General features: G+C 37.1%; 1 protein-coding gene across 1 annotated transcript in view; it reads left to right on the forward strand.

The window, feature by feature from the left end:
* The window catches only part of LOC132790813 (A disintegrin and metalloproteinase with thrombospondin motifs like), a 58,016-nt gene that overhangs the window by 20,049 nt on the left and 21,362 nt on the right, over positions 1 to 16,605 (forward strand). Inside the window, 1 exon segment of the mRNA XM_060799518.1 lies at positions 7,718 to 7,813. Within this exon segment, the coding sequence (XP_060655501.1) occupies positions 7,718 to 7,813 (96 nt within the window).

Consider the following 16,605-nt stretch of genomic DNA (forward strand, 5'->3'; position numbering starts at 1 on the left):
GGGCAATCAATCGATCGCATTTTGACTTTCGGCGTTGGGTAAAATTGTAGGGGAGTCGCAGTTATGTGTACTTAGTTGTGCATAAATAAATGATTTTAATGCGCGGCACACACACACAAAAAACTTCGGAAATGAAAGTGAAATGTCATGTCAGTTGCAAAGTTGGTTAGCTGCTCGCTTGCTTGGCCGCTTCGTGATTTATGTGTGATAAATGCGGAAAGATTTATATAGTTGTGTATTTTTATTGGGAGATTTTTTCGGCTTACTATTTTTAATTAAAATGAAATGCGACGTGGCCATTTTGTGTAGTTTGTGTTTGTGTGTTTTATGCAACTTTACCGCAAAACCCACATAAACACGACATTTTCCGAGTGTGACTGTGATTTGGCAATTATTTTTCGCCCGCAAGAAAAACTTTTGACTCATGCCACAAAAAGCCAAAAATACAACACAGAAACAACAACGTCAACAAATCGCCTGTGGCTGTAGACCATATAAAACAACAACGAAAACAACAACTACAATTGAATTATTTTGTATTTTCGGTTTTGCTAATGGCAGCACTTTACCTGCCTGAGAGAGACCTTCCATCAGTCGAAACATTTATTCTAATTTGTGGCATGAATGAGTTCATTTTTGTCTGTCTGTTATTGTGTGATTTTTTTGGCAACTTTTGTGGCTTTTTTGGAAATTAACTGAAGTATGAGAAATCCAACCGCATGCGGGAAATTGTTGACCAGCATCTGAATTATTGACCTTGTTAAACAATAGAATTAAGAAAAGGGGAAATTCATATTTTTAAACAGAGTATCAGAAGTTAACTTTCCAAAAATTAGCTTGAACTTAATTGCACTTTTCGATTGCATTTTGCAGCGATTCGTGCAGTGAAATTTCTCATTCAATATCGGGGCAAGCACGGGCAACTCCCTAAAAATTTTCTTTCCAATTTATTTTGCTTGCGCCGTGGCTTTTGCAGTTGCCACAAAAAAACGCAAAACAAAGGCAAACACAAGGCGTCGCACGGCACTCCCACAGCCGCATTCAAGTCATAGATAGCAGCCAGCAAAGGTCAGGCGCAAAAAATTAAATAAAATAAAATACAACACAACATTCATACATATAGTATAAATAAAGGTGCAGGTTTCCTCAGTCGGCGGCCTCAGTCTGCCACCATGGAAGCCATCTAAATGGGCATAGCGAATTTTCTTACAAACAGGAAAAATATTGACGAACAAATTGAACGGCATTGCCTCTGTGCGAATTTGTTGTGTAAAATATCAAATATAATTGCAAAAGGAATCAAATTTGATGCGTGATATATATTTAAATACATTTGTTGCGTAAAATATCAAATATAATTGCAGAAAGAATCAATCGCGATGCTTTTGTTGAGAGTTTGAGCATTCAGCCTTGGCCACTTTGTTGCATGTAAATAAGCCACAAGTTTCTTGCAATTGATTGGCAAATAGCCTTAAAAGGGGCACAAAGCACAAGCACACACAAACAGAACAATCCCCAGTTCCCTGGGCTTGGCAACCTGTGGCCAACTGCAACATTGCGCCGCGACGTTGCGATGCAGTTCAATTACCATAAAAATACAAAAGCCAAATACACACAATAACCAAAGTCTTGGGCAATGAATGTGCATAAAGGCGCTTCCTCTCCTTCGAATTGAAAGCAACTTAATTAAGTTTCGAGAGCAAAAAAATGCATTTTCGGTGCCGAGCGCATAATTAAAATGCTGTTAAGGCAATTTCACAAGCCCAAAAAAATACAACTATGAAAGCTACAGGCGAGTGTGCTCAACTGTGAGATACACGCTACCGCTTTGGAAGAAAAGCAAAACAGTACGGTATTATTCTTTAAATATACCGCAAAAATAGTAATAATATACCAAAGGCTTTATTTGGTTTTCATATTTTCATCCAAAGCAACTAAAACTTCTAGTAACTAGTATTTTTGACCCATACAAAAGTATTTGTTTAATAACTTCCAAAATTTTTATCTGATCACAACCCAATTTTCTTAGAGAGACAAAGTTATCATACCCTCCTACTCTATGGGTAACGGGTATAAAAAATGGTAGTAGAATCTGTAGTACAAATTCGTAGTTAATGTGTGAGTTTTGAATACTTTTTTTTGTAATAGCAACTTCAATTACACAAGCAAAGCGTAGTAGATGCTGCTGCTGTTGCTACTACTCAATAGTTGTGTTGGTAACTGGAGTACCTTGTCATTGCAAAACGAGCAGCAAAAAGCAGTTGCGAGGCGCCGAAAGGCTGCCTTGATTAATGAGCTGGCGATTATGGTCAACGTTTGGCAGCTGAATGAATTCGAAATTAGCTCACTGTCTCACTGTCTCCCACTGTCTCTCAGTTGTTGCTTAGCTACCAGACTATTGCATAGAAAGCAGTTGAGGCTGTTATTGCTTGCATTTCGCTAACTTTTTTGTTTTTCTTCGAACTCTGCTGACGCTGCAATCGCTTTGCTTGGTTGCATAATGCTCCCGACTTGTTGCCTGACAGCCTATGTTATTGTTGCCTTGTTTCAGTTGCTGTTGCTGGCCATGCTCATGTTGCAGTTATTGTTAACGCTGAGCTGAGCGGCTTGTTGCTTTGTAGCACACAAACACACACACAGACAATCGGCAAGGCAACAACAACAGCAAACAAACTCAATCTCACAGCCGCCGAGGTTGTTCATTCCCTTTTTTGCACTATAAAAAGTACGAATACGTAGACGAACATTGAGCACCCCGAGAGTAACGAGAGTGGTCAGCCGCTGTGACTAGCTTTTGGTTTCATTTTGTTTTTTTCTGCCTTGGGAAATTTGCTTATCTGTCGGTGGCAACCAAATTTAATGAAAGCTTGAAGTAAGCGCGGAAGTTGCCGTCTTTTTCAAGCAAACTATTATTAAATGTCAAAACTTTTGAATAAATTGAAGTTTTTAATTGAAAAAAGCGTTTCGAGACACAGAGCTGACATATTGATCATAAATAGAAGACAGTATTTCAACCCGGCTTTATTATAGTTGATTCCAAGCTTAACATGTATTTAAGCGCAGTTTTAAGTTGATATTTTATTGCATCTATATTTTGTTGATATCAACTTTTTGTTCGATTCGCTACCTAGCAAGTCAGTACTTCTTTTCTTGTATTTCTTATTTTGTTTAAATCTGATAAATTTAATATTGATTTGCATGTATTCATTTCAAAGAATATTTAATTTAACATTTCTCTACAACGGTATTTTCTTTATAGCCAATTATGAAATTTATTCTCCAGGCTTAAATCTTGCACCCACGTTTCGCTGACAAATTCTCTTTCGTCTGATCCGCAAACAATTAAAAAATAATCTGACATAATCATAACATTGATCATCGCTGGCCAAAATGAAATGTGTAATTAGCCAAATAATAGACCAGACAATGAGTCGCATTTTGAGGCAAATCGAAAACCAAAAAAAAAGCCTTGGCATTGTGACGGCCAGAAGAGCATAGCCAAAACAAAACCAAAGTAAACAAGCCTGAACTGAACTGAACATTGAAATCAATTCAACTGCGTATTGTGTCTCGTATCTATGGGCTGGCATTGTGTTGTAGAGTGTACACTGTGCATAAGAGAGCGAGTGCATAATGGTGTGTAATAAACGCGCAAATCAAGTCCAACACGCATCAAGCGATAAATGGAAATCATTATGCGCGCGGCCAACGCGTCGTATGCGTAACCAACGACGCCCACACTCGAAACTCGAAGTCGATGTCGCTGTCGCCTGCTAATGCGTTAATTGTCAGTTAGCGTGGTTAAACGGTGTTTGGATTTATGTACACATAAACAAATATGTGCGTATTCACCAAAAAAAAAAAGCAGAAAAAAAGACAAGACACCGTTGGAGCTTTGTTTATAATTGAAGCGTGGGTTTTGGACCCGTAAAACAACTTCTAAAAGCCCAAATACTGACTGACTACGCTTTCATTTCGTAGACAATGGCAAATTAAATAGCTGCTTAGGCTTGAGGCTAGGCGCGGTAATAAGCTGTGATGAATTGGGCTGCGCGCTCGAAAGAGGTTCGCACAAAAGTTCAAAGGCTAATTTTCACTTCGTCAAGTTCGTTGTCTAAGTCATTTGTTTTTTTCAGTTTTTTCTCGATTTTTTGGCCATGGTCTCTTTCTCTTTTGCGCTAATTTGCATAACGCGCTGCCAGGAAGTTGTTACAAATCGAGTACGGCTTTTATTCACTTACTTTCCGCTGGGTATTTGCTAAGCTCCAGCGAGCGAGTGAGAAGGAGTCTTTTACTTTCTCGCTGCCAAAACAATTCTCCCCTCTCCATTGTGTTCCGCCCACACACATTCAGCTAGAAAGCGCTGGCGCTGCTCTTTAGTTAAGTGTCCATTTTGGTTGATGACCCGACAATCTTTCATCTAATTGCTTTGAGCGTATTTCACTCGCTCGCCGCTGCTGTTGCTCCACATTATCAAAAAAAATTGTTAATGAGCCGCAATTTATAAAAATAACATGCGAAATACGCAAAGCCAACAAACTGTGGCCGAAGCCCTTGGGCCCAAACGTGAAGTGAGAAATGTGATTTGCATAATGCGCCAATTGAAAAATTGCAAAACAATTTCGATTGCCGTATCGAGATCTATTTTAAATGCTCTGTCTTGTTGCCATTTGTAATTATCAATTTACGACGCCGTTAATTAAATAAAATATTGACGCCAATCGCAAGACGGCGACAGCGCAGGCAACACTTGACAATTCTTAGAGTTCTACAATTGTACAATTCATGCAGCGCGTTGGCTAATTAAAATTGCATTTGCAGCCAAAAACGGGCACAATTGTCAACGAGTTAACAAAGGAAATTGGTCAAGTCGTATGCAAAGTCGATTCAAGAGCACTCCAAAAAAAAAAAAAAAGATTGAGAATACATGAAAAAAGGAATAACAAAAGCTGCTGCAACAACAACAAGACAGCAGAATAAACGAGTCTTTTGGCACGTTAAGTGGCCACCGGACACTAGCTATTCAGAAATTGTGGCCAGAAAACACACTTGGCCCGGCCGAATGGACAACAAGTGCCTTGATTCTTGTTCACTGTTCGCTGTTCAGTGTTGCCAGTTGTCAGTTGGCAGCTGAAGTTGAAGCTGAATCTGAATTAGAAATAGAAATATAAATATATACAGAAAACAGCAACAGAAATAGAGAAATACGTGAGCCATTTGGTGTGGGGGTCGCTCTTGTTGCTTTGAACTTATTTCCACAAGGTCGTTAGCCAAGACATGTCAGCCAGCCCGTTAACAACAACAACAACGACAGCAACAGCAACAACAACAACGAATTAAGCCATAAATGTTTGTTGCACATGAAAATTACTATTTATTGGCCGGTGCGTTTGCGTGTCAACATGTTTGGCGGCCAAATGTAAGACAACCAACCGACTGCCACGCCCCCCAATCTGACATGCTTGGGCGACAGCCCATTGATTTGTTTAACCAGCAGACAAATTCTGTTATTAACTCCATGAATTGATCAGCTGACAGCACTAGCTTTCTTCTACGGGTTTACACCAAGCGAGTTGCATATTTATGTTCTTAATCAATGTAATATTAAAGAATATTTTATTAAAATTACTGCTTTCATGTTGTACATTCTGAAATACTAGAGTTTTCCAAAAAAAAATTTGACACAATTATTTCTTATTGAATGTATCAGATTCCATTCTATATGTATTGTTTAAGCTATTATTATTTTTATTCAAATGTTTATACTATAAAAAGCATTTTTCTTGTAACGTCTTTTATTTTAATTGGCCTTGTCTTAATATGTAATCCTTTTGTAAATTGAATTTATATTCGTTATAGCTCATCTTCTTTATCGCCTCAGAGGCTTTACAAATATCGTATAATATAGCTGATGTTTCCATTTATTCTACATTTTTCAAATTTATATTGGAAATTGTCTCAGTCATGCTTCGTGATTGTTATTGTTGAAATGTTGATGCAAAGGTTCTCTCTGTTAATGATTTTATTTTGTTTATTGTACATTTTACAAATTTATAATTCTCTAAGATATTTTCTCTGATTTTTGTACTAATTATGTCCCTATACCATTATTTAAGGTATACGACCATGATTCGTTAAATTTTCAATTGAATTTTTAAACTATTGCTAAAGTATATTCTTATTGAAAAGTTTTAATAGTATTACTACAAACAAGATGTGATATGCCTTGAATCATATGAATTAATTTATCGGGTCTTACTTTTTAAAATGATCGTTTGATATCATTTAAGATACTTTTGCTGACCAATTTGTTTATCATCATTACTTACTTTCCCTTTCTATTTGCTCTCGTTGCTCCAACATTTTGCATATGACAACTAGTTATCAGCCTTATTTGTTCATCCGTTGTTAAGTTTTTGCTCCTTCACTATTAATTTCTCCTCATGTCGTTATTCCTTAATGCTCGACTGGGAATTGCGTGCGAGTATCTCATTCAATTATGCATGTTGGACACTGATTTCAATTTGCAAGCCACATCTTCGCCGGCTGCTCCATTGTGTGCGCATAAACCGATGTTTGATTTATGGCCAATGCGGTTTCTCGGCTTCTCGGGCTGCTTTCATCGCATGTAAACAGAGACGTAGACGCAGACGGAGACACAGACAGGCTCGTTATTGGCCAGTGGCCATTTGGTGACTTTGATTTTGGCACTTGGCTTAGTTTTGATCAGCAATTTTTTGTTATTTTATTTATTTCTATATTTTTTACTTTGTTTTGGCCAGTTATGAAAATGATTTATGCTTGTAATTTGATAGAGCGCCGTGGACAAGTTTTGGATTCAGATTTGGCCTGGTCTCTGTTCCAATACGCAGTCAATGCCAAATGCCTGATGTCAAGTGTCAGATTACATTTATTTTGATATTTATTACAGAATTAATGGGCAGGCGCAGCGGCAATTAATTTAATTAGTTGCACAATTTGATATTCGTACGTTTCAAGTGAAATAAATCTATGCTAATCCATGCATATCCCCTGGGCTTTTTCTGCTTCGCAAATTCGGCAATCTAAATTGCCTTGAAATTAAACCAAAACAAAAAAAAATTGGCATGAAAACAAACACTCGAATGTCGATGTCAAAGGATTGCAAGAATAACTTAAAAGCAGAAATAAATAAAAACCAGATCAAGAGCCAGTTGGCCAAATGTCAGAAGCTTAAGCTTTAGTTTAAGTTTAAGTTTTCATGGTCAGGCTGGCAGGCAGGCAGGCAAAGCGAACACGGCACACACGGCGTATGAGTGACATGCATGCTGAGGCGTCACATTTGCTGACCGAGTGCATAAATCAAAGCTCTGCTGCCGCATAAACCCACGCCGACAACGCGATTCTCTCTCGCTCTCTCGCTCTCACTCTCTTGACTCTCTTTAGCTTGTCTGTGTGTAACTCTTGCCATTGGCGTTGTTTAATTAATATGCAGCTGCCAGCTGACCACGCGCTTTGCCACAGAATTACAGACCTGCAGCAGTTTTTTTCAGTTTTTTTTTTTCTATAAAAAATTACTTTACATTTAGTTTGACCAGCTTCAACTTGGTCTACCCTTGGCATGCTTGGAATGCGAGCATATAAATCCAAATTGTTTTGTTAATTAAAAGCACTCAATGCGACCGGATCAATCAAAATTTAAACTCGTATCTTTTCTCTCCTTCTTTTGTATTTGCAGCATCACAAACATGAGATCGGCGAGGTTTTTCAAGATGAGCACAATATGGCTGCAATTCTGATGCGTCGTCACATGGAAACGGGCGATTTGATAATGGTAAGTGCTAGCTTTAAAGTTTACAATAATTCGATAATACAATTCAACACAAGGTCAGTCAGTCAGTCAGTCTGAGCAATCAATAAACGTGCAACAAGAATTTCAATTAGCACGCCCCCAGCGTGCACTCTATTGATTCTGTTAACCCGACCAAACTAACTGTTATGACTACTGGCCATTGTTAGCTGGCCAAAACGCGGCTTGGCCCATTGTCTGTGTTGCTTTTCAATGGCCACCGAAATGTGTAGAGTACACGCCACTTGCTGTTGTGGGCCGCACACTTGTGGGGCAGTTACAATTAAACGCCTGCATAATTTGCGGATTTAGACAATTTCTGCTGATTAAGCATTAATTTATATAGCGGCGCCTTTTGCTGCGGTAGCCACAAATGTGAATTGCATGTCGATACACATTAGACATTGTCAAATGACCAGCTGCAAAAAATGACAACGACAACAACAGCTAAAGACACTCACGAGTTGGTCGTCGCAACCTAATCGAGCACCTTGACCAATTTGTTTAAGTGAAAAGTCTGGTGGCGTATGCGCAATATTTTCAACTGCAAAGTGGATTATACTTGCACTTGAATAAATGAAATTTGGGCAGGAAACGTAACTTTTGTTTAATTTCCCCCACTTACGTACTTCACTTAATGAGCTCTCATTTAAAACAATTAATTATTTGAAGACGCATTATTTTCCTGTAATTATATTAATAACTTTGCTGCTGTTGCTGCCCCATAAACCAGACCATAAAAACAACCAAAGCTAAATGGGAATTTTTATTTATTACGTTGAAAGCAGACCATAAAAATTGGAATTTGTATTTATTACGTTAGTGCAGGTAGAGGGTATTAAGGATATAAATGAGTATGTAGTATATTATAATTAAATATTAATCTGTAAGTTATGACAAGTTACTGATGAGTCAAAAACAAACAAATAAGAAAGCTTCAGTTAAATGCGAGATACCCGCTGCTTCTTTTCAATAAAAGCAAAGCATTGTGGTATTATTATAAAAATACGAGTATACCAAATTAAAATATCAAAAATGTTCAAAAATATACGAAGCGCTATATGTGCAATATCAATATTTTTTTACGTTTTTAATATTACGATAAACTAAAAATGAACTAAGACTCAACTACAGTAGACGTTTATTTGTCATATAAAATTATTTTTAAAACAATGTTATGGATAGCTGGTATAAAATACAGTTTTTATTCTCAACATTTATGGAATTCAAATGAATTTCAAAGGCAGACATATTCTTTGAGCAATTTTTGTTTAAATATATTTTACATAGGCCGACTCAATTCAATAAATCAATTTATAATAATTGGTTAATGGTTTCATGACTTCCTTATGTTCTTTGTAAACTATAAATTTTAATTGATTAAAACAGGATGCAACGAAATATTTTATTGAATTCTTTTTAATTACAAGCCAGTTTACTCTTGTCTTCAGAGTTGTTTTCCCCTCCCACAATATTCAATCAATTTCAATTTAAATCAACAGTCAATGATTTTTATATAAACAAACATTGTTTATGACATACTTCAATTATGCAACTACATAATCGTACATCATGCATACACTTCAATAATGCAATCAGCAAGCAACGTTCTAAACATTTCCTCAAATCAATTTTATTGGCTAAAGTTCAATGTCAAGTTTTTGGTATTTTTGCAGATTTTATGACGACTAAAATGTTGATAGATTGTCATGGGTTTTAATTATGGCAACAATTGGCAATTAACATTTAACCTATGGTGGGGCGGAAATAGAACCCGTAATACATGCTCGTAATAGAATTAAGTGCGAATTTCTGTCGTGCCATAATTGGCTTGGGAAATTCTGATGAACTCAATGCGCAGTCAAATGGCAAACTTAAAAGTTGGACTTGAAATCGTTGTTGATTGTTTCTCAACGGCGATCAAAGCAAATGTCACAATGCCAAAAATTAATAATCAATAAGCGAACAGATATGCATAGCAATAGGGTCAATCAATAACAAGCTGGGCCAGCAAACAAGGTTTCCACTTCGGCCGGTTACTTCTTTATTTTATTTTTGTTAAATATATATTTTTTTGTTTGGCAATTAATTGACGTTTTGCTCATTTTTAATTTGTTAGACAAAAATCGAAAAAATGTATTTTTGATAATAATTACACAGACAAGTTGTTGGCCAAGCAGTCGCTCGGTCGCTCGGTCAATAAAAGGTCAAACAACAATGTCTGGCTTGGGCTCTGGCCCGTCTTGACCGACTTGTTATGGCCAAGTGCGCTGAGGTGCATGGAAATAATGTTGAAAAGTTGTAAAAATTGAACAATTCATAAATAATACTCATACTTGTGTGCACCAAACAAAAATGTTTGCTCGCTGACATTTTGAACCATAAGTGCAAAGCAGCGGCGAAAATTTCGCAAGCGCAGCTGTTCAGGCCGCTGTGCTAACTTGGCTACTTGGCTACTTGGCTAGTTGGCTGGCTTACTGGCTGACTGACTGGTTAGACGATTGGCCCGGCCGGTTGCCTGTTCCCCGTCTTCCGGCTTAGCTTTGACCTTAAGCAGCATCAGCTTGAAAATATCAAAACGCCGACTTGTAATTAAAAACATCTCGAAAAGACAACAAAAAAAGAATCGACAGAAGATGTCTTAAGACAGAGCGCGACAATTGCGCAATCGACTTGTCGGCGGCCAAATGAAGTTGCTGCAGTTTATGTCCATTTAATTAAGCCCACCGCATAGTTGGTGCCATAAAATGTGCGTCTCACTTTAGTCACACTGCAATTCACTGATTGAAATACATATTTCTCTCTTGTTGTTGTCGTAGACTATTGGCCAATACACCCGCATTCTGCGCACTGTGGGCACGCTTTGAGCTGAAACTGACACTTTCTTAGCTGTCAACAAGCTGACATATTTTACAGTTCTCAATTCTGCAAAAAGTTCGCTCAAGTCTACGCATTGCGACCACCGTGCAAACAAAAGACTTAAGACACAAACTTGCTGACAACAGTTCGAGTTGCCCAAGCTCGCGGCACAATTTGTACGGCGGTTGTAACTGTTGTTGCTGTGGGCTTATTTAATTATAGCTCTGGCTGAGGCACGCACTATTTGTTTTTGCTGCTGCTGCTGCTGTGGCAAGATTACATAAAAAGTAAACCAAATGGGCAGCAACTGTGATCATTAAGTTACGAGCACTCACTGGGCGAGGCGCGTTGAAAGGGAAAGGTAAAGGGAGTGAAATGCTTTTAGAGTACAGGAAACACCATCAATTTTGACATTGAATATGTGAAATTATTCGCATGACTGCGCTGCCAATTATTATGACAATAATCCGCAGAGTTTGCAATTATTGTGGTACTTTTTTTGTACATGGCTAATTAAATCCATCGTCTTAGCCTTTGGGCAAATATGCAAATTGATGACAATAATCATTCAAGTGCTTGGCGCCTGCTAATTGTTTAATATAAAGTACATTGCACTGACTCAGTGCTGCGTAAAGTGCGTCGAAATTTATCAATGAAGAAACGAGCTCAAGGGGAACCCGCACAACGAGCCACATCAAAAACCAAACAAAAACCAAAAACAATCATCCATCAAAAACAAAAAAAAATATAAAGCGAGTGAGTACGCGGCGCAATCATAATTTTTCTGCTCGCCAGGCTTTAATGCCTTATGGCCAAGATCAAACAAATGGCCTGTGCCATTTGCTGATAAATAAACTATTTTGGGCCAAAGCCAACTGCGCGCTTGATTAATGCTAATTACGCCAAATGTCAGGCCAGCGTACAACTCAACTGCCTGCCCGCCGCTTTTTGTTTAAACAAATTAAGCAAAAGGTCGCACTACAGATCCAATGGCTTGATCTTGCATGAAATGCTAAAAATGCACCTGCATCGGATTTTCGATAAAGAATGCGAGTTAAGTAAATTAACCATAATTTCCATACATTTTAAGAATTCCATTCAATATTAATCTTTAACAGGGGATTAAAAAAGTGAAAATATTAATAATTTTCAAATTGAGAAATTCCTGAAGAATATTATTTCAGTAATTCAATACAATAAAAGATTATTAAGAAAGTATTTTTTATGGCAAAGACGCCTACTTCAATTTTGTACTCTGGTATATTTAAAATATAGTACAATATCGATATTCCAAATATATATTTTGGTATATTTTATTGTTTGTGTAGTATTTTTCGGTATATTATGGTTTCATAAAATGGTTTCTTAGAAAATTGGTATTACGTATATCAGAGTCGAGTACCGTCAACTGTAGCGTTCATACTTATTATTCTTCAAATATAAATATGCAGTGAATTTATGCTTATATTTGCAGTAATATCTATATATATTTTACATATACTACTCATGCTGACAAGCAACCATTTAGTCAATCCTCAAATATCTATTTTTATAAATTTTCTTCTTATAAAAAGCTGCTGACAAGCAACATTTAATTTTCAAAATTTAGTTATTACTCAGGTATCTATTAGTAACATTTCACTTAAAACAAAAAGCTGCTGGCAAGCCACAGTTTACATGCAAATCGTTGCATTTTACTGCCAAAGGATGTTTTCCCAAACTGGTTCACTCGAACAAGATAAACTTTCCTTTTAGTTTTCGGTAATCACACAACTTTCGTGCCGTTATACTTGATATGATAAGTGATTTTTATTTTTTACTATTACTGCAATTGATTGATTTAATTCTTAAAATGTAATAAAATTTATTATAATCATTTTTAATTAGACTTTAATTGAGTGACGATTGAAGTTTCATTGAAGACTTCCACGCACTTTCCACTCTTTAGTCATAAATCTTATGGTTAAACTTTTGACAGTGGAATTTGTAATATAGTTTGGTTTAGTCTATTAGCCTTCGTTTATTATGCCATATTGGGCTGTTGCCTTTTAAGCTAACTAACGATGACTTCGCCTCTGTTTCGTTGTCAATTGCCCTTTGCATTCAGTTTGACATTTGGCGCGCATTAAAGATCAAAAATGTGCATTAAGCATTTATGCCATTTGATCAAAAATCATCAACAACAGCAACTACCAAAAGATTCAAGAGGAGGCAGCACAATTATTAGGTAGCCAAAGCGACAGCACGTTGCCATTTTGGACACGGGCTTCAGCATTTTGGGCAACTCTATTAGAAACGCATACAAAGAGGCAAAAGTAACTGCGTTTAGCATCGAACGCTAAGTGGTAGTAGAAGTCTTTGGCAGTCGCAGCGCGAAAAACTAGTTTTTTCAGTTAGCTGGCCAAGTGAGCTTCTTCATCGTCACCTTAATAACAAATTGTTTACTTGCTGTTGCTGTTGCTGTTGCTGCTCAGCCTTGATATTTACACAAGAGTTGAACATGTGTCTTCTCTGTATGTTTGTGTATATTCTGTGCTGTGTTTGTTGTCTGACAATTTCTAAGTATATATTTAACTATCGCGTGTGCTTATGAACCAGCTGACTGACCGATCAACCGACCGGCCACTGATTTCTGATTTGATTTGCATCGGAATCGTCATAGTCAGCGGCATCGGCAATGCCATCCAATCTAAAGTGTTAAAATCTGTTTAATTTATGTGTTTTGCTCTTTTGGGCCGCGATTCGATTTGACATTCAAATGCATCACATTTCAGCTGACGACATTTATAACTTATTTGATTTTAGAGCTCCACACTTTGATTAAATTGTTGCTTTGCTTTTTGCTTAATGTAAATGTCGCTAAACAACTTTAAGAACTATAAGCAAATCTTTGTAATGAGCTGCAGATGAGAGTATCTTTTAGGTGTTAGTTTTAACCGATTTGAATATAAGCAAAATATGTTAACAACATAAAGATTTTTCTTGAATTGTTTTCCAGTTTGCAGTTATGAATGGGCCAAACATTTTCGGCTTTAGGAACTATGAATAAATCTTTATAACAAGTAGCAGATGAGCAAATCACTTAGCTACAATTTTTCTTAGCTCCAAATAAATTAAAAATGTTTTAAATTAAGGATTTAACTTGCAGTCTCTTGGAAAGAGCTGCAGATAACAATTTCTCTTAGCTGCAACTTTTAACTTTGTTGAAAATAAATAAAATATATTTCAAATTGAGGATTTAACTTGCAGTCTCTTCCACTTCAAATTTATGCATGTGCAGCACATTTTTCGTCTAATGAGTTGAGTAATTCGAAGCAGGCGCCACATTTCCTACACGAAGCCATTAATTTTTTCCCCCAACTGAAATCTATACAAAAATTTGCAATTTCACCACACATAACGTATATATCTTAATATAATGTTTGAGTCGCTTTTTTTCGTCTTTGGTCAATGTAAATTTTAGTTGCTCAAGTGAGTTTTGAAGTTTCCAGTTTGGCAGCAGTTGCTGTAACAAAACTGAGACAAAATTGATTCGACACAACGACAACGCGCATTGCCAGCTGGCACAAAGTGCTTAGCACGCGTTGTGGCGAGAAACTAACTTGCCACTTGCCACTTGCCACAGGTAGCAAGATCAGCTGCTGGCGATCTTTACGCATATGCGGCAAAGGATTAGTCGCAGTTCGTGCCACGCTCTACATACGAGTAAGGCACAAAACGCTACTGCTACTGCTACTAACATATTATTTAATCAATTCGGGGCACGGCGATTTCCTCATGAAAAATGATTTTTTAATTGCCGACAATTGCCCCTCCCCCAAAACATACCGCATGCCTCTGCAAATATGTGGTACTGGAGCAACTTGATAACAAAAATTGTGTGTCCATTCACCCGCCTCAGCGTAGAGCAGATTGCATTTTAATAACGTGGTATCGGTTACGTGAATATCCCCCACAAAAGATCACATAAGCCGATTAACAGCAACAGCTGCAATTTTACGTTTTCAATTTACAATTTTCCATTTTCACAATTTTCACACTCAACGAGCGGGGGGAAAGTCAATTGCAGCTTAATTGCATTAAAATGTAAGTCACTTTTAATTAACTTTCGAGGCGCAACTTTGTATTTGAATGCAACTTCAAGATTCCGGGCCAAGAATTGTCAAACAGCTAAACAGCCTTGGGAGACCTTCACTTGAGACGCTGTTATGTTAAGTGCAAGGATAACTGCAGCCAATTGAGTTTGTGACTTGACTTGATTTTGACTTTAGCTGACATTGACATGCAACTTCATTAAGCGTTCCACCAACTGCTGCTGCTGCTGTTGCTGCTGTTTGTCATGCGAAGTTATTGGAGCGGCAACTTTAAAGCGCACTTTGACTCGCCCCGTTCGCATTGAACTTGTTTGTCATAAGAGAGACCACATGCATAGTGATCTGGTATTCACACACTGAAACACCCAAACATTCATATTCATAGACACAAATGTATAACAAATTATGCCGAAATGTGCGCAGAGTGCGTTAAGCATCTAGCAGATACATTTTGCCAAACAAGTGAGTGAGCAAATTAATTTTGATTGCTATTGATTGCGACTTAGAACGCCTAGAACACTGCTCACTGACTGACTGACGGACTAACTGCCCAACTGACTGACTGACTGACTTTGGTGTGGGCCACGTTCTTGTGCTTGTTCTTGCTCTTGTTCTTTGGCTGACCATGGGCGGTGCCTGTTGCCGCCGTCTTATAAATATTCATTGACACAAACACTGCGATACACTTGGTGGTACAGTTGCATAGATAGAGATAGAGTATCTGCGCTGCCTGAAGGTGGGTTTTCAGCTGAGCTTTTTTTTATTCTCTTTTCTTAACGAGCTGCTTTATGTAAACAAACTGTTAACACTGTTCGGGCTGTGGCAGTCGCGTTATTGTTGCTTTTGGCTTAGTTTATGACTACATGCAGTTGTATCGAACAGCAGCGATCTTAAGCGACGATTAGATTTAACCTTGACCAAGATGATAGCAACAACAACGAGAACTACAACAAAATTTAAAGAATAACAAATATTACACGCTCGAAATTGAACAACAAGTAAAATTGCTCTAATTGAGAGTTAGTCGCTTAAGCTGATAACCTATAGTCACCTACATATTTGAGGAATGTGAGTTTTATTTACAATATCAACCCATCTACACATGTAACATACAACACAACTGCCCTCTGATCTTCATTCAATGAATTATCATTCAAGTAACTGTTCGTTTATAATAAAATATCACATGCATATTGCCTGTTGACTAGAAATAGTGTGTATTTTAGTTTCAGAGAAATAAATATATAGTTGTCACAGATGTTTTCATTTTAAATAGAGTCTAAAGAAATATTTAGACTCAAGACAAGATTTGCAAATGGGAAAAAAAAAACTATTCGTTAAGTTTAAGCAGTAGATGGCGCCAGAATTGCGTTGCCCACTCTTGGAAGTTTAACGAATTATAATTTAGTGCAACTAATTGATCGTCAGGTGGCCCCAAATTTTATTGCCTTCGCTTTATTTATATGTAAGAGCTGTCTGCATAGAGCATTTCTCTTAAATTCAAAAATTACAGAATCTTAAAAGTTTTATTAATTAAAATTTTAATTTTAATTCGAGAATTTGCAAATTTAAATATAGCGAAATGAATTCATCGCATGAATAACTTTACCGCTTTTAATGTCACCAAGACGATGCTTTTGAAATATATAAAAGGCGAATAAAAGCTTCATCGAAACTAAGCATTTAAAATAGATAAAATGAGTTTTAATTAGGCCTTCAGCTACTGCATGCACGATTTACACTTAATTTTATGGCTACAAATGCACATTTACCATGAGCACACTAAAACAATATTTATTGCAAATGTTGTATACATGACGCTGT

Source organism: Drosophila nasuta, chromosome 3 (genome assembly GCF_023558535.2).
Source record: "Drosophila nasuta strain 15112-1781.00 chromosome 3, ASM2355853v1, whole genome shotgun sequence".
Classification (NCBI taxonomy): Eukaryota; Metazoa; Arthropoda; class Insecta; order Diptera; family Drosophilidae; genus Drosophila; species Drosophila nasuta.